The following is an 18,644-nucleotide window of genomic DNA, read 5'->3' as shown; positions in this document are numbered from 1 at the left end:
CGTGGCCTTGGGCGTGGCCACCCGCCTCCCCGCCCCTGGGAGTTTCCGGTCGTTGGGTACCGCGTCTCTGAGACTCCATCGCCTTGGGACCTCGTCTCGTGTCCAGCCACTGGCGCCGCGCCCACGTTCCCTCCAGTCAGATGTTTACGGTGCTTTCAGGTAAAAACCTAAGGTCGTGAGGCCACTTATACTGAATGCAGAGATCTTTCTTTCTCAAAAAATAGAAAATGATTTAAGTCAAAAATCCTTTCTGGGAGCGTGTCCTGTGAGTCCTGTGATACGTTTGACATTTGGGTGGGAATGACATCCCACATGTTGTGTAAATCATTACTCTCTTAATATATTGTAGTTTCACATTTTCGTTCGTGTTTATTATCGCAGTTACTTGAAAGTAACAAGGGACACCAAGTGGCCCCTCCAGAACCAAACTCTGACCACCCCTACCCCGCCCCGCCCCCCGCAGCCCCTGACAGCAGCTGTAGGACTTAAATGTCCAGCCCAAATCCTGCTCATGTGCCCTAAGGTCTCCTGAGAGTACCCGGCCCCCTACCTCCCCGTTCCAGGATCTTCAGCAACAGGATTTGTTCACTAACAAGTGGTCTAGTGGGCTCTAGACCACTCAACCATTGATATGGTGCTATGAACTGAATTGTGACCCCCCACCCCCAGTTTTCATACATTAAAACCCTGTCCCCCAGTGTGATGGTGTTTGGAAATGAGGTCTCTGGGAGGTAGGTAGAGTTAGATGAAGACTGGGGCCGGGGCGGGAGGGGGGGGGAGCGGGGGGGGGGGGGAGCGGGGTGGGGGGCAGGGATCGTTGGAGGAGGTCACCAAGAGAAGATGGAACCACTGGTCGACTCAAGAACTGGACCTAGGAAATTAGAGGTCCCTCATCCCCTCCCCTGTCTTTGAAATGTATATTCTGCTCTGTCCCTCACTAGGGTCATTTCTAGGAGGCAGCTTTGAGAGTAATGTGGTGTTGAGACCACATGGATGGTGTGTGTGACTGAGGCTCCATTAAGGCCTCTCTAAGTGCTTAAGATTCTGGGAGATGGATGTGGAGATCTACTCACCTTGTAGCTGCCCAAGACAAGCCTCAAATGTAAGTTCCCTTTCTTATTAAAATAGTCGCCTTCTGTTCTCGGGCCAGGCTTCCTTCATAGCTCAGTTGGTAAATCATCTGCCTGCAATGCAGGAGGCTGAAGTTCGATTCCTGGGTGGGAAAGATTCCCTAGAGAAGGAAATGGCAACCTACTCCAGTATTCTTGCCTGGAGAATCCCATGGACAGAGGAGTCTGGAGGGCTACTGTCCACAGGATTTTAAGAGTTGGACACGACCTAGCAACTAAACCACCACCATTCTCAGGCCAGAGGGTACCCAGATATTTGGTTAAATATTGTTGTGGGTGTGTCTCAGGAGTGTTTCTGGGTAAGATGGACATCTGTGTTAGCAAACTGAAAGAAGCACAGTTGCCCTTTCCAGGGTTGGGGAGGAGAAGCTCATTCAAGCCTTTGAAAGTCTGAATGGAACAAAAGGCTGAACAAAAAGGAACTTGCTCTCTCTCTGCCTTTTTGTCTTCAAGCTGGGAAATCTGTATTCTCCTGTGTTCAGATTTGGACTGTGTCGACTGAAAAGATGCTCAACTTGAGAGCTGCGAGTTAAGTTTTATTTGGGGCAATAGGAGGACTGCGGCCTGGGAGGCAGCACCTCAGGTAGTTCTGAGAGACTGCTCCAAAGAGGCAGTGGGGAAGGTCAATACATAAGATTTTGGTGAAGGGGGAGTTCAATATAATTATTTCAGTTCAGTTCAGTCACTCAATCATGTCCAACTCTCTGCAACCCTATGGACTGCAGCACCCCAGGCTTCCCTGTCCATCACCAACTCCCGGAGCTTGCTCAAACTCATGTCCATTGAGTCAGTGATGCCATCCAACCATCTCATCCTCTGTCATCCCCTTCTCCTCAATACCATTAAACACTCATTTTACAAAAGGTTTTCTGCTAGTCAGGTGGAGCTGATGTGATCATGAAGGGATTTAGTGCTTTTCTAGATATGAAGAGATGCAAGGGTTGAGATCATGAAATCAGCTTCTGAAAACATCTTAAATATCTAAAGACCTGTTTGTTAGGGTAATTAAATGAATAGTTTTGTTTAGGCTTCAGAGGCAAAGCAGAGCAGGCCTCTGACCTTGCTTCTAACCTGCCTGGACACTGCCCTGGGAGTGACTATGAGTGACTACCTGCTATGAGTGCAAGACTTGCAGCACTGTAGATAAAATGGGAGAGAAATCTTGAGATTGTTGAGACCCTGGAGGAGGCCTGGCCAACCAAGCCCCAGGCTTAACTACATTTCAAGTTTTACACAACAAAACAAACAGCATTAACATGAAACCAGAGCTGCACTGCCAAAGCATGCTCAAACTACCTCACAATTGCACTCATCTCACATGCTAGGAAAATGATGCTTAAAATTCTCCAAGCCAGGCTTCAACAGTAACTTCCAAATGTTCAAGCTGTTTTTAGACAAGGCAGAGGAAACAGAGATCAAATTGCCAACGTCCGCTGGCTCATGGAAAAAGCAAGAGAGTTCCAGAAAACCATCTATTTCTGCTTTACTGACTATGCCAAAGCCTTTGACTGAATGGATCACAATAACTGTGGGAAATTCTGAAAGAGATGGAAATACCAGACCACCTGACCTGCCTCTTGAGAAACCTGTATGCAGGTCAGGAAGCAACAGTTAGAACTGGACATGGAACAATAGACTGGTTCCAAATAGGAAAAGGAGTACGTCAAGGCTGTATATTGTCATCTTGCTTATTTAACTTATATGCAGAGTACATTATGAGAAACGCTGGGCTGGAAGAAGCACAAGTTGGAATCAAGATTACCAGGAGAAATATCAATAACCTCAGATATGCAGATGACACCACCCTTATGGCAGAAAGTGAAGAAGAACTAAAGAGCCTCTTGATGAAAGTGAAAGAGGAGAGTAAAAATTAGCTTAAAGCTCAACATTCAGAAAACTAAGATCATGGCATCTGGTCCCATCACTTCATGGCAAATAGATGGGGAAACAGTGGAAACAGTGGCTGACTTTATTTTTCTGGGCTCCAAAATCACTGCAGATGGTGACTGCAGCCATGAAATTAAAAGACACTTGCTCCTTGGAAGAAAAGTTATGACCAACCTAGATAGCATATTAAAAACCAGAAATATTACTTTGCCAACAAAGGTCCATCTAGTCAAGGCTGTGGTTTTTCCAGTGGTCATGTATGGATGTGACAGTTGTGAGAGAGTCAGTTCCTAGGCAGGTTGATAAGGAGTCTAGGGGTCCCCAAAGAGAGAGGGGTCTGGAATTCTCAAGGAGGAAGAAAGGACAAATCTTTTCTTCCTTCTCTACATTCCTTAGGATTATATAACAATAATGTATCCTGCCTAAGGACGGTCTCTGGATTAAACTTTCTGTTATCTTAAAATGTAAATTATGGGAGTAGGTCTGGTGAGGTCTTTATGACCTCCAGACATTCTTTGGATTCATTGGAGAGTATATAACTTCATTGCTAACACTAGCAAGTGGGTACTCTTTCTGCCCCCTTCTGATGCCTATGTCAGAAGCTTTCTCTATCTCCTTTATACTTTAATAAAACTTTATTACACAAAAGCTCTGAGCGATCAAGCCTCGTCTCTGGCCCCGGATTGAATTCTTCTCCTCCGGGGGTCAAGAATCCCGGTGTCTTCGCGTGATTCAACAACAACCTTTCAGTTGGGCCATAAAGAAAGCTGAGTGCCGAAGAATTGATGCCTTTGAACTGTGGTGTTGGAAAAGATTCTTGAGAGTCCTTGAACAGCAAGGAGATACAACCAGTCCTTCCTAAAGGAAATCAGTCCTGAATATTCATTGGAAGGACTGATGTTGAAGCTGAAGCTTCGATACTTTGGCCACTGATGCAAAGTTCTTACTCATTTAAAAAGACCCTGATGCTGGGAAAGATTGAAGGTGGGAGGAGAAGGGAATGACAGAGGATGAGATGGTTGGATGGCATCACCGACTCAATGGACATGAGTTTGAGTAAACTCTGGGAGTTGGTGATGGACAGGGAGGCCTGGCGCGCTGCAGTCCATGGGGTCACAAAGAGTCGGACATGACTGAGCGACTGAACTGAGAGCTGCACAGATTGATGATGATAACAGTTTGTGACCCTCCTGGGATTATAAGCGGGAACCCGAACTGCAATCTTTTAAGTCTCACCCATGGAGTGGCCGTGCTGCCTGGGACCTTTTCCCAGTTGGGACTCCAGATATGCTGTGCCATGGGACTCCCCAGCACTGATTAAGTCTGGATGTTCATCAAAACCCAATTTAATGTTAGTAGTTGAATTAATATTCATTCATTCATTAATTATTAATACCCATTAATTAATATGAGTTAATATTAATAAATATTGAATTAATATTTGTATTACTTATTTGTATATAATGAGTGGCTTATTTTGTTAACAAATTCTTTGAACCTGAGATGAAAGTGAAAACTTTTGGCAAAACAAACACAAATTTACAATGACCTATGATAACCAAAATGTTAAGATTTTTAATAGTATATGTCTTGTGGCGAGTTTTACTTTTCTTTGTAAGACTTTTTTTTTTTTTCCTTAAGATTTCACCCCAGTTTGAGTACATATCCAAAATCCACTGTTCTATTTTACCATGTTTGAATTACTACTTCTCGTATTCCTCTGAGCGGCCTAGCAAAAGAGCCCTGGTCCTCTGAGAGGCCCTGGACTGTGAGAGAATACATTTCTGTCCTTCTGAATCACCAAGTTTGTGGTAATTTGTTATGGCAACCTTAGGAAATCAAGGTTGCCTAAAATGTCCTAAGTAAGATGCCATTTGTGATATCTTTCATTAAAAAAAAATTTTTTTGTTGTTATTTTTGGCCGCATTGGGTCTTTGTTGCTCAGAATTGACTTTCTATAGTGTGGTGAGCGGGGCCTGCTCTCTAGCTTTGGTGTGTGGGCTTTTTGTGGGAATGCCTTCTCTTGTTGCAGAGCATGGGCTCTAAGGCATGCCGGGCTCACTAGTTGTGGTGCTCAGGCTTGCTTACTTTCCCTGTAGCATGAATCCCCTGGGACCAGGGATGGAACCTGTGTCACCTGCATTGGCAGGTGGATTCTTAACCACTGGACCACCAGGGAAGTCCCCATCTTTCAGTTTTTAATTGAAAGACTTTTAAGTTGATTAAATCAAATTGATTTTAGACTTTGAAGCGATTTCCTAAATTTTGCAGAATCTTAGGTAAGATGCAAATAGTATACACACACAGGAGCTGTAAAGGAAAAATCTTACAGTAAATCCAGCAGATACAGGTCAACTTGTAGAAATTTTGGTATCCAGTATTTTCTTCCTGTATTTACATCTGCCTTAACACATAGTGTCAGACTTTATTTTTTTGGGCTCCAGAATCACTGCAGATGGTGACTGCAGCCATGAAATTAAAAGATGCTTACTCCTTGGAAGGAAAGTTATGACCAACCTAGATAGCATATTGAAAAGCAGAGACATTACTTTGCCAACAAAGGTCCATCTAGTCAAGGCTATGGTTTTTCCAGTGGTCATGTATGGATGTGAGAGTTAGACTGTGAAGAAAGCTGAGCGCCGAAGAATTGATGCTTTTGAACTGTGGTGTTGGAGAAGACTCTTGAGAGTCCCTTGGACTGCAAGGAGATCCAACCAGTCCATTCTAAAGGAGATCATCCCTGGGTGTTCTTTGGAAGGAATGATGCTAAAGCTGAAACTCCAGTACTTTGGCCACCTCATGCGAAAAGTTGACTCATTGGAAAAGACTCTGATGCTGGGAGGGATTGGGGGCAGGAGGAGAAGGGGACGACAGAGGATGAGATGGCTGGATGGCATCACCGACTCAATGGACATGAGTTTGAGTGAACTCTGGGAGTTGGTGATGGACAACGAGGCCTGGCGTGCTGCGATTCATGGGGTTGCAAAGAGTTGGACACGACTGAGCAACTGAACTGAACTGAACTAACACACGCACGCACACACACACACACTTGATTTGAATGATATTACACCATCCATAAGCACCCATTAAGCCCCACACCATACTGTAGCCAGCACCTCCTCGCTGACCTTCTGCCATCTGTTCTGCCCAGACCTGCAGAAATCCAGACACCTGGGTTTGCATTCTATTAGAGAAGGTGTAGACAAGAGTTGTGCATGGTGCTTCTGACCAGTAGGGGTGTCAGTGGCCTGCAAAAGCATTTCATAGGCTTCCTAGAGGACAGAAAATTGTGCAGTGGCTCAGGCTGGCATGGCCCCATCTCCATGGCTTGAAGTGCAGCACAGGCATTTCTTGGGCCAATAAGGGGCTCAGGTGCAGAGGCTCAGGTGAGCCCAGGACTCCCACCTTGTGCCTCTGCTTTTGGCAACAATGATCCTGGGTCCTTAGCTACAGTAGAAAATCTCAGGATTCTCAGGCAGTCGGTAACATATTTTTCAGCCTTTCCAGGATGGCAAGAACAGTGCCAGGACCCACTGGTGGAGTTAGAAGTTTGGGGTGGCTCTGGAGAATGAAGGAGGCTTCCTGGGTCTTCCAGGCCTGCACAAGACGGTGCTGATCCCTGGAGGGAGGTTGCTCACACCCTAGAGGCTCAGCCAACCTGGGGATGTCCTCCACTGAACCCCCCACCAACAGGGTACCTCAGAAGGGGGACCAGGAACATTTCAGGGGGCTAGTCTCACGAGAGGAGACCAAGCAATAAAGCTTCGGTGTACATGTCTGAATTTGGGGGAAACATCAGTAGTGGTCTCTAGTGAATGGGACCCTCCTCCTGAACAGAGAAAGTGTAGTCAACGTTATACAACAACCACCACTGAAATAATCCACCCTAAGACTCATAATAAATATAGTGATGGAAACAACAGCAATAATAGGGTGCTGGTCACAGTGACATTAATGTAATGATAATAATAAACCCAAGGGGATGGGAGATTAGAGCACAGACTCCTCAGAGTAAATGACTAGGTACCCAAACCTAGTCCTTGTGGGGTATTTTAGACCTGGACTCCTAGATTTTCACACAGGAAATTATGCCTTAAAGCAAACACAGGCAGCCTGCTGGGATAAAAAATCAACCAGGCCCAAGGCATTGGTGAACTTGCTGTAAGGCATGTCTGGGCAGGATGGCTCATGCCTTCAGTTCCTGGTCCCCCCACCCACCCACCCCCAAATGTAGATAGGCATGCACAATTTTGGGGTTACCTTGAATCTCTATGTGTAGCTTCTATTTTAGAAGAGCAGGGCTTGAAAGGGAAGATAGAGAACCAAGGTTTGGAATAAGGCCACCGGGACATAGTCAAGCTCTAAAGATGTTTAGTCCTTGGTCAGTTTACTTAGACTCATAGTAATCCTTCCAAGTAGGGCCCTGTTGCTTCCCTTTGTCCAGGTCTACAAGACTTTGTCATGGCTCTGTCTTGCCAGCATTTTAGAACCACTAACTCTTGGAGAACTTGAGCAGAGGAGTTTTTGAGACAAAAGAATTATTAGGAAAATGTCCTGTTTTCTATGACTCTGATCCTATTCATTTTCTTTCTTTTTAAAAAATACTTATTTGGCTGTACCAAGTCTTAGTTGCGACATGTGGGATCCTTTTTTAAGTTGCTTAAAAAGGTCCCACTTTTTTTTTAATTTTTTAATTAATATTTTTTTTTTTTTACTTTACAATATTGTATTGGTTTTGCCATACATCAACATGAATCCGCCACGGGTGTACACGTGTTCCCCATCCTGAACCCCCCTCCCACCTCCCTCCCCATACCATCCCTCTGGGTCATCCCAGTGCACCAGCCCCAAGCTTCCTGTACCCTGCATCGAACCTGGACTGGTGATTTGTTTCTTATATGATATTATACATGTTTTAATTCCATTCTCCCAAATCATCCCCCCACCACAGAGTCCAAAAGACTGTTCTATACATCTGTGTCTCTTTTGCTGTCTCACATACAGGGTTGTCTTTACCATCTTTATAAATTCCATATATATGTGTTAGTATACTGTATTAGTGTTTTTCTTTCTGGCTTACTTCACTCTGTATAATAGGCTCCAGTTTAATCCATCTCATTAGAACTGATTCAAATGTATTCTTTTTAATGGCTGAGTAATACTCCATTGTGTATATGTACCACAGCTTTCTTATCCATTCGTCTGCTGATGGACATTTAATAGCCAGGACATGGAAGACCTCAGTGGGATCTAGTTCCCTGAGCAGAAATTGAACCTGGGCCCCCTGCAATGGGATCATGGAGTCTTAGCTACTGGACCACCAGGGAAGTCCCTGATCCTGTTCATTTTCACTGATGGGACAGAGATAGTTCCAGAGCCCTGCAAAGCCTCTGACAGCCACTTCAGCTACGTCAGCCTTCACCTGACCTGGTGTGTGGTTCATAACAATCAGAAGCGATGATTCCAAGGTCAGGTGACTTTCCACGGGGCTCCTCCGTGTGTAGGTCCTGGGGATTTTGTCTTGGGTGCAGGATTCTCTCAAGCTCTCATGTTCTCTAAACTTAACCAGGGTTTTTTTTTTTTTTTTTTTAATTATTTATTTGTTTATTTTGGCTGTGCTGGGTCTTCATTGCTTTGAGGGCTTTTCTCAGGCGGCGGTGAGCGGGGGCTATTCTTCATTGTGGTGCTTGGACTTCTTATTGCAGTGGCTTCTCTTGCTGCACAGTACAGGCTTTAGGGCACACGGACTTCATAGTCCTGGCTCATGGGCTTAGGAGTTGCGGTCCCCCCTCCAGAGTGCAGGCTCAGCAGTTGTGGTGCACAGGCTCAGTTGCTCTGCAGCATGTGGGATCCTCCAGGACCAGGAATCGAATCTGCATCTCCTGCATTGGCAGATGGACTCTCCACCACTGATCCACCAGGGAAGTCCCTTCCCGTGCTTTTATAAATTTGTTCTGTTACCTGGGGAAATGTGGTTCAAGAAAGAATAAAGTGGCAGAGGAGAACAACAGAAGTTCCTGTGCATGAACAGATGGCGTGATGTCCCTCGGCAGCACACTAGGGCCAATGGAATGTCTTTGTTTGGATAATGAGGACATTTAATACTTAGTCAGGTATATCCAGGGTCATGGAGGTCCCATGAGAGCAGAATGGGCTTCCAGGGAGGACAGGGAGTCCTGGTTATGCTGGCTGCTCTGTTCTTCAGTGATGGGAATAAGCAGTTTGAATGGAAATGATTGTCAAATGGGAACATACGATGTTTATATTGACAATAGAATGGAAGATTACCAACAGCTGTCCTTCTGTTTCAGTTCAAGTGACTTAGGCTAGTTTGAGGAACCCATGGTTTTAAAGAGTAACTGGGCCTCTTTTCTGTGAACCCTCTCAAGACTCCAGTAACTAGTCAGTGGCTCCTCTCCTGTTCTGGGCTCCCCTGGGGCTCCCATCAGCTTGTGGAACTTGCCACCACATATGTTAGTTTGCTGGACATGGATGTGTCATGACAACTAAAATGGCGCTTCCACCCCTTAAGCTGAGCAGGAAGGTGAGCCATTTGTTCATTTCCATTCAGCATCTCTTTTCCAAATGGAAAAGTGCACGGCAGTGAAGTAGCAGTGGGTACAAAGCCCAGACTTCGGATCTGAGTTGCGCCTCTTGATTCTGGGACTCCCTGGAGGTAAGGGGCAAGAGCAGTGACCAGAGTGCATCTCAGATGCTCCTCTGTTCCTCAGTTTCAGATGTTACGGGGCTGGAGACTTGGTTAGAAAACTTGTTTTAAAAATTCATTTTGTTTGCTGAGGATTTCCTAGTATGAAGCATTAGAGTGGGCACAGAACTCTGATTTTATACATATTCTAGGTGATTAGAATCAACTTCGTTCTGGAAACATGGACCTAGATGAAGGCTACTTCTAGCTCTGCTATTGTAGTGTTCCAAGTATTCCTATAAAACTGAGTATGAATCTAATACCAGTTTCTATGATTGAACAACTCACATGGTGTGTGTGTGTGTGTGTGTGATGTGTGCTCATGCACACACATGCAGCGTGAAAAGGTGAAACTATTCCTTATTCCATACAAAGCCCAAACCCAAATGTATAAGTAAACCTTAGGTAACTGACAGTGAGAATTCGCTAGTTTGATAGACTATACAGACTGAAGATGGTGCAGCTCTGAACACCCAACACCTTTAGTGAGGAGAGAGAAGGGAGGATGATAATTGCAATTTGCAGATTCTAATGAGTAATTTATGTAGATTAATGTAATGAGTGAATTGTGTGATTTATGAGGCAAAGAAAGCTTTCCTGAGGAAGCCATTTTTCACCTGAGTGTCTGAGTAAAGGGTAACAATATTGACTAAGATCTAGAATATTAAATGAAGATCAGTTGTGGAAAGAAAGTAATATATTGAAATGAAGGTAAGTTACTTTTGAGGTATCTATCAGAAATCCATTTAGATAAGACCTAACCCTGGTGGCTCAGCTGGTAAAGAATCTCCCTGCAGTGTGGGAGACCCGGGTTCTATTCCTGGGTTGGGAAGATCCCCTGGAGAAGGGGAAGGCTACCCACTCCAGTATTCTGGCCTGGAGAATTCCATGGACTGTATAGTCCAGAGGGTCACAAAGAGTTGGAAATGACTGAGCAACTTTCACCAATAAACTTTGGCAAGAAGTTCAAGTTGGAAACATAGTGTAGTTTTTCTTAAACAGGCTTCACTCAGGTGAGCAGAAACCATACTGAATATTTGAAACAGAGTGGATCTACTGCAGGTAACCAGGTGCACAGGGACTGACAGGTCAAAAGGGCACAGAGACTAAAAACCAGAGGACAGAGTTACCACCTCCATGCCACAAGGACGAATGATGATCAGAGATCTTTGGAGTTGACTCTGACATCTTTTTTTTTTTTTTTTGGCCACACTGTGTGGCTTGTGGGATTTTAGTTCCTGGACCAGTTTTGAACATGGGCCACAGCACTGAAAGCGCCAAGTCCCAACCTCTAGGTCATCAGGAAACTCCTGACCCTGGTGTCTTTAAGATAAAAGAGTGACTAAGAGGCGTCTAAGAGGTCCCTTGTCTCTCGGTAGACGAGTCCCAGCATGAAGTGTGATGAAGGCTGAAGATGTTTCTATAGATTAAGAAGCAACTAGGGTGACAGAAAACATATAGTCTTTCAAGTCATTTGGTGAGGAAAGGGAGAAAAGAGAAGAGGAGAGAAGGGAGAGAAAAAGTCTAGGTAAATTTAGATTCTCAAAGGCAGTTGGTTTTATCCCAGTCTGTTGATCAGGCACTGCTGGGAAAGCCAGAACCGGAGACCATTCCTCTGATTCCTATAGGTCATGTCCTCAGCCTGTTGCAGTTTTAAGAAATGAGCCATAAAGATAAGTGATAATACCAGAATATTTTCCCAAAAAAGTTTATTTCTCAAAGCTTTTTACAAATTGTCTTGCCCCAGGAAAGTTTGTTTTGCTGCATTCTCTCCTATGTATTAATATATCTTTATAGGAAGCAAGCTTAACCCAGGAGATGAGGGAATTGTCTAGAGCAGAGCTGAAGGATTTTGCCTTCTTCTGCTTTGAAAGGGTATGGTGTCAGTCTTCTAGGATGAAAATGGCACATGAGATAGGTTTTGCTCTGCCTGAAATCTGGGACTCCATATTTTGGCAAAACAGGATAAAGGCAAGCCTCAATTTGCTTCAAAGAGCAAGGATCTCAGGAGAGATTTTGGAAAGTGTCCACTTTTTTTTTTGCATCTGCTTTCAACTTTTTGTTCAATCTAACTTCTCATTTGAGCTGCTAAAAACTGTTCCGTCTTTATGTTGGCCTTGTTCTGTGCTCATCTAGCAGTTCTCTGTGGACATGCTAAGAACACAAGACCAAATGAGAAGTCTGAATAGAGGAGTAACTAAGCCTGTAACTGGGTGATCTTGAACTTGGATCGCTTCACCTATAATGAGGGTGTTGAATTAGATAATCTCGTTGGACTGTGAAGAAGGCTGAGTGCCAAAGAATTGATGCTTTTGAACTGTGGTGTTGGAGAAGACTCTTGAGAGTCCCTCGGACTGCAAGGAGATGCAACCAGTCCATTCTGAAGGAGATCAGCCCTGGGTGTTCTTTGGAAGGAATGATGCTAAAGCTGAAACTCCAGTACTTTGGCCACCTCATGCAAAGAGTTGACTCATTGGAAAAGACCTTGATGCTGGGAGGGATTGGGGGCAGGAGGAGAAGGGGACGACAGAGGATGAGATGGCTGGATGGCATCACTGACTCGATGGACATGAGTCTGAGTGAACTCCAGGAGTTGGTGATGGACAGGGAGGCCTGGCATGCTGCGATTCATGGGGTTGCAAAAAGTCGGACACGACTGAGCGACTGAACTAACTGACTGAGGGAGCTTAGTGCTTAAATAGACCATGATTTAATCAGCTCTCACTGCAAGTGGCCAGAATGAGGATGCTACTTAGTCTGTGGCCAGCTTAAATTTGGACAGGTCCAAATCTTTGTGGAACTCAATGTTCTAGATCAGACAGGGAACAGGAGACATTTTAAATAATTCCTCCGTATAAAGGAGAGAGAGGAGGGTGCTGCTGAGGAGGTCACAGTTGGTGTCCAGCAAGGGGTCCGTTTACCACAGAGTTGAGTCTCCTCACATTGCAAATAGCAGAATCTCGATGGAGACAGCCCCAGGTCACATGTCTGGTAGAAGCCAGGAGTATAACCTTAGAACTCAATTCATTAACTTGCTTTTCAACCTTTTCCATTCTACCTCTTTTATTAATTAGTTTACTAATTTTATCCATCAATAAAGTAACTAACAGCCCCTATATGAGGAAGGGGGATGCAAAGCAAACAAGACAGAGAGCTTCCTGCCCCGCCCCCAACTTCTCCCCATCCTGGAAGCTTGCAGCCTAGAAAAGGTATTTCCTGCAGCATCAGAGACTAGACTGACAACTTCAGAGAATCCCGACGTAGACGTCAAGGAGAGAAGATCTAGAGAGGTTCGCTGCACTGAGATCAAAGACAGAGCTACACCTCATTGATTTGTGTAGCTGCTGCTTAGCTTTTAATTATTGACTCTTTTTCTGCAGCAAAATGGTGTCAGTTCAGCTCTGCAGCCCCCTATCTTATCCTCAAAGGAAAGGCATTCGACTTCACAGCGACCATCCATTTTCAGACAGTGTATCTGTCTTTTAAGGCTTCTTGGGGCTAGAAAGCAAAGAAAGCAATTAGTCTTCAGTTATCTAGTACTTAATTACCAAAAACTTCGCCAGCCAGGCCAGCTTAGAATTCCCTGTGACCCGAATTCCAAGGAGATATGGGTTGTGAATCTAGCTATCAGATAAAGCAGATGTGACCTCAACAGCTGTTGTCTGAACTCACATCCCTGGTTCAGTATATACCGTGTCCTCCCATTGGATTCAATTAGGAAAAATGAAAAAGAGTTCCCTCTGCTGTTGTCTTTATTGGACATATACAAACAGAATGTTTCTTCCTGGGAGGAGACGATATGCTTTTGAATTCCAGTGAACAATCTTTTCCAAGAAATGTTTTTTTTTTTTTTTCTTGTCTCCAAAATAATAGTCTCTGATAAATAACAAAAGATAAAGCTTGTTTATTTACATTATAGGCAAATTAGTACTTTGGCATATGGTTGTGGAATTCCACATTTTTGCTATAAAGATCAAAAGAAACATAGTGCACTAACCTGCTCCATAAATACCATCAACGGAATATTATAATATTATCTTTACCAGCAACCTTAGGGCGCCTGAGGCAGTGTGTGCTCATTCAGAACAAAGAGACTAAGCTGAAAAGAGTAAAGTGTTTCAAGAGAGGAGTAATCGAAAAAATATTCTCTGGAAAAATAATTGAAAGAGCTGACAGTTATTCTCAAAAGGTGTAATACTTATGCTTGCAAAGCCACTCTGGGAGGGAAGTGTGGGCTGTCACACATCTCAGACATTACCATGTTGAAAGCTTGATGATGCCCAGGGTAGGGCTAACCAATGGAAAAAAAAAATGTCAAGAACTTAGATTTCTGCTCAGAGTAAAGGGAAACATTTTCAGTAGTCCAAAGTTGAACTTGGGATATTGTGAGTTATAGATCACTGAAATTTATCAAGCATCAGAGCAGTCAATTGACATGTCGTATGTTTACATTGAATTGGGGCAAAGAATAACAATAATAATGATAAGAACAATGAGAACTGAATAATAATAATAGTTAACTCCATCAAATGCTCCTGGCACTGTTTAAGCAGTGCATATAGAGACCAAGAAGTCATTTTCACCTTCCATCTGTTAGTAAGTAGTAGAACCTCTGAGTTTTGTCTGGCTGCTCAGGGAAGATTCCCCTGGAGAAAGAAACGGCAACCCACTCTAGTACTCTTGCCTGGAAAATTCCATGGGATACAATCCATGGGATTGCAAAGAGTCACAGGACTGAGCTACTTCACTTTCACTTTCACTTTTCAGATCCTTAGCTAAAGATGACTGTTTCTGGTTTTCTATTTCCGTCTAGCCTCGTGAATGATTTTGGACCAATAAAATAGGACTGGAGTGATATGAGCTGTTTCTGTTTTACTCAATTTTTATTCCTTCCTTTTAGAGCATCTTAGAATCAGTGACATAGTCACCTGTTTGGGATGGCAAGATTGACCTTCCTCCCTGATCCCAGCATGGCTTACCTGATGGAGAAGAGCCTTCTTCCCAACCTACTCAATTACCTCTTTTGGAACTTTTACATGAGAGAGAAATAAACTTCCTTTTTTCTATTACTCTAGTTTAAGGCTTTTGTTCTCTTTTTAATTAAAACCAGTTGGCCTATACTCTAATTAATATAATAAAATGTCTTAATCTTGAAAAAAATGCCCTATTATTATTATTTCCATTTATAGGAAATAAATTGAAACACAGAGTTCATAAATCTTATGAGGACTGGAGCTGAGATAGGCCTCAAATATGTTGGCATTATAGTCTGTGTTCATCACCTCTTTTATTAATCATTAAACCCACTTGCAATGCTGAGATTCTGTGTGACTGTTGTGGCGGTAGCCCTAGACTGTGCTCCTTATTGAGAAACAAGCATGTCTGAGCTGAGTTTTGGAAATAAGAAGCTCTTACACATCTCCTTCTACAGTTGATTTGAATCAGCTGGAGTCTGGATGGAAGGAGATGGAGCTGCTGCTGCTGCTAAGTCGCTTCAGTCGTGTCCGACTCTGTGCGACCCCATAGACGGCAGTCCACCAGGCTCCCCCGTCCCTGGGATTCTCCAGGCAAGAACAGTGGAGTGGGTTGCCATTTCCTTCTCCAATACATGAAAGTGAAAAGTGCAAGTGATGTTGCTCAGTCGTGTCCGACTCTTAGCGACCCCATAGACGGCAGTCTGTCCAGGCTCCTCTGTCCATGGGATTCTCCAGGCAAGAGTAGTGGAGTGGGGTGCCATTGCCTTCTCCAAGGAGATGGAGAGGACAGCTTAAAACTTGTTTCCTTAGCCTGGATTCGTTGTCTGACTTCACCCCCCGGCCCCACTCCCACCCCCGGCACCCCAAGAAAGAGACTGAGGCCGAAGTTAAGAAACTGACTTTACAAGAGATGGTTTGAAACATGAAGGCAATGTTCCTCAGCTCTGTTCTTTATTTCTAGTCCTGCGGGTTTTCAAAATTTTCAAAAGTGCGATGCAAACAACGACCTTCCAGGAAGCCTTTCCTGGTCTCCCCATTTGGAAACAAACTTCTGCTTCTGTGGCTTCTCTTTTACTTTTCTTCTTCATGGCACTTGTGAGCACTGTTTTGTATCATAATTATTTGTGATATATTTGCATTCTAAACTTATTACATGCTTATTTGTTACTATGGGCAACCTATTTTTGATCAACACAGAAATAATAGACTAATAAACAGTAAGTAAATTAAGAGCAAAGGCCACACTCTAATGTTCACCTCCACTTTACCTCCTTCTGTTGTAGTCCCTAGAACAATTTCTCATTAGTGGTAACACACATTCAATAGATGTTGGGACAGGGGAGCTTGGCTTGCTGCAGTCCACGGGGTTGCAGAGAGTCAGACAGGACTGAGCAACTGAACAACAAAAAGCTAGGTACTGAGGCCAGATTGTGCAGTAAGTAAGTGTAGCAATTCAGAAACCACGAAGAAGAAATAGACAAGATGTTGTATGATGCATGGAGAACCCCATGAGGAAAGGCATCATAACAAAAGGAATGAAGGATGGTTGAGAAGGGAATGAACATAAAAGTTGATTAGGGATAAAGTCTTGGCTGTATGGAGTAAAAAGAACCCATTTCTAAGGACTCAAGGACTTCAAAGAAAACTAATCAAGGTGTTAGTGCTTTAAAGGATATAATTTTCCATCCGTGTGTAAGAGCCAGAAAAAAGGTTCAAGATAATCTAGGATTAGGAGATCTGCACCAGTTAGTTAGACTTGAAAAAATAGACTAAGGACCATCATGAGTTTAGTTTCTAGGCTACAGAGGCTATATTTCTCTAAATTAACAAGTTCTTTTGGAGTTTGTCTCTAACATTTTCTCTCATTTTAAAGCAATCACTTTGTTATACTTTGCAGATAGGTCAAAGATCATAGGAGGAAAGAGATTTAAACATAAAGAGAACTCTGAACCCCTTTGTAGAGCTTTTAGGGAAATTAACGAGATACTCTTCTGATTGAAGGTGGCCTGAATCAGTGTGGCCACAATGATTTGTGTCTAAGCTTAGGAAAAGATTTCCTGTAACTGGTTTGTTCTGGGACCTTTTCAGGACATAGGGCTGAGTCATGTACTCTTCTGAAAGCTGAGCTTTCTTCTCAAAAGACAGATCCTGAACAGACTGCCATCCTTACATCAATAAAGATTTCCCGCTTACCTGAGAAAATCTGAGCAAGAAGAATCATGGCAGCAAACATTAAGAAGAAGGTTTTCATGGCTCCAGGCATCAGTGGAGAGAGGATGAAGGAGGTACAGTGGCAGGAATCTAGCTGTTTTATTGAGGGAAATTGATTAAAACAAGTTCTACAGCTCTGAAACAGTGGAACGTCAATTTTGGTTTGTAGTGTTCATTAAGAGTGAACTATTTTCCATGCCCCACTGAATAATATGTGGGCTGCTGGGTCAGGTTTTACCTAAGTAAACACTTAGGAGAGAGTACCTTGTCTTCTCCTGTCTTCCTACCTGGAATGCTGTCTTCTACATCTCTGTCCAGATTTCTCCTATGTTCCCGAAACCCCTTCTCAAGCCCTACCACTTCCATAGAGTCCATAACCACCATTCCTTTTATCCTTGTCTGAGATTTTACATGCAATTTGCTTTTATAAGATTCACTCAGCCATTATTGATTGGCACTGGGTATATATCTTTTTCAAATTATACTCTATGAAAAAAATTGATCTCCTCATTTGTATTGTAAACTCCATAAAGGAAAATAACTTTCTTCTCATCTTTTTTCTTCCCATTCATTCCTTACAACAGTATTTTTAACAATAGGTGCTCAAAATATATGTATTTGACTTATTGGTTGATAGCTGGCTGGTTAGAGGAATCCGTGAATAATTAAGCAATCAGTATGAGAACTGTCATTAAATGTTCAAAGTTTTTACACATGTAAGATATGATTACTCAGGGTAATAATGTTAGTATTACATATGCCTATAGTTTATATTTTCTGGGAATAGTATTCATTCAACCAATATGTGTTGGACAGTGTGTAATGTCCAACAAATACCATGTGTATTTGTATGTTACTAAGAAATTTGAATTTTATCCTAAAATCAAAGGAAAGTCATCAAAGGGTTTTAAGTAAGGGGGTTATCCGAAAGATTTGAAATGAAATAAAGGGTTTTATAAATCATTAAGAGAAGAATAAACATTCTATAGAAAAAATGGAAAAGACATGAAAGAGCAATTAAATAAAGGAAAGTGAAAGTGTGAAAGTAGTGTCCAACTCTTTGGAGTTCCCATGATCTATGTAGTCTGTGGAATTTTCTCGGTCAGAATACTGGAGTGGGTAGCCGTTCCCTTCTCCAGGGGATCTTCCCAACCCATGGATCAAACCTGGGTCTCCCGCATTGCAAGCAGATTCTTTACCAGCTGAGCCACAAGGGAAGCCCAAGAATATTGGAGTGGGTAGCCTATCCCTTTTCTCCAATGGATCTTCCCAACCCAGGAATCAAACCAGGGTCTCCTGCATTGCAGGTGGATTCTTCACTAACTCAGCTATCAGAGAAGCCCAATTTATAAAGGAAGAAACATGAAAAAAATCAAATGAGGAATTCCATTTCTAATAAACTGAAATGAGCTCCTAACAGATGATCGTTTCCATTGATAACAAGTGAAAGTCTGGAGGAAAAAAACAACCTACCCGAAGGATATGAAAGTTACAATAAAGACAGACATGTTTTGGAGAAAAGTCAAACTTGGAAAAATGGACCAGAATGGAATGAATTCTCTGATTGCAATGTGGCATGAAGCAGTTAGAGCTCCAAAAATAAATACGTAAAAATAATCTGCCACCTTGCTAAACTTAGGACAGGCACAAGGACAGAATCAAAGTTACTTAAAGCTGGGGACTTCCCTGGCGGTTCAGTGGTTAAGACTCCACTCTTCCAATGCAGGGGGC

General features: G+C 43.1%; 1 protein-coding gene and 1 long non-coding RNA gene across 2 annotated transcripts; one reads left to right on the top strand and one right to left on the bottom strand.

Moving 5' to 3' along the window:
• Nucleotides 1-48: 48 nt before the first annotated feature.
• LOC113884830 lies at nt 49-14,800 on the top strand. Its single transcript, XR_003509023.1, has 3 exons — nt 49-159; nt 942-1,102; nt 14,627-14,800. It is a non-coding gene; the product is annotated as an uncharacterized LOC113884830 (long non-coding RNA).
• On the bottom strand, nt 13,028-17,922 carry LOC113884829 (beta-defensin 107A-like). Its single transcript, XM_027529832.1, has 2 exons — nt 16,896-17,922; nt 13,028-13,224 (listed from the first exon to the last, which is right to left on the bottom strand). Exons 1-2 carry the CDS (start codon nt 16,963-16,965, stop codon nt 13,082-13,084), a joined length of 213 nt encoding a protein of 70 aa, XP_027385633.1. The 5' UTR covers nt 16,966-17,922; the 3' UTR covers nt 13,028-13,081.
• Between the last annotated feature and the right edge of the window lie 722 nt (nt 17,923-18,644).

Source organism: Bos indicus x Bos taurus, chromosome 27 (genome assembly GCF_003369695.1).
Source record: "Bos indicus x Bos taurus breed Angus x Brahman F1 hybrid chromosome 27, Bos_hybrid_MaternalHap_v2.0, whole genome shotgun sequence".
Taxonomy (NCBI): domain Eukaryota; kingdom Metazoa; phylum Chordata; class Mammalia; order Artiodactyla; family Bovidae; genus Bos; species Bos indicus x Bos taurus.
Note: the sequence above shows the minus strand (reverse complement) of the source record. Positions and strands in the feature narration are given on the sequence as shown.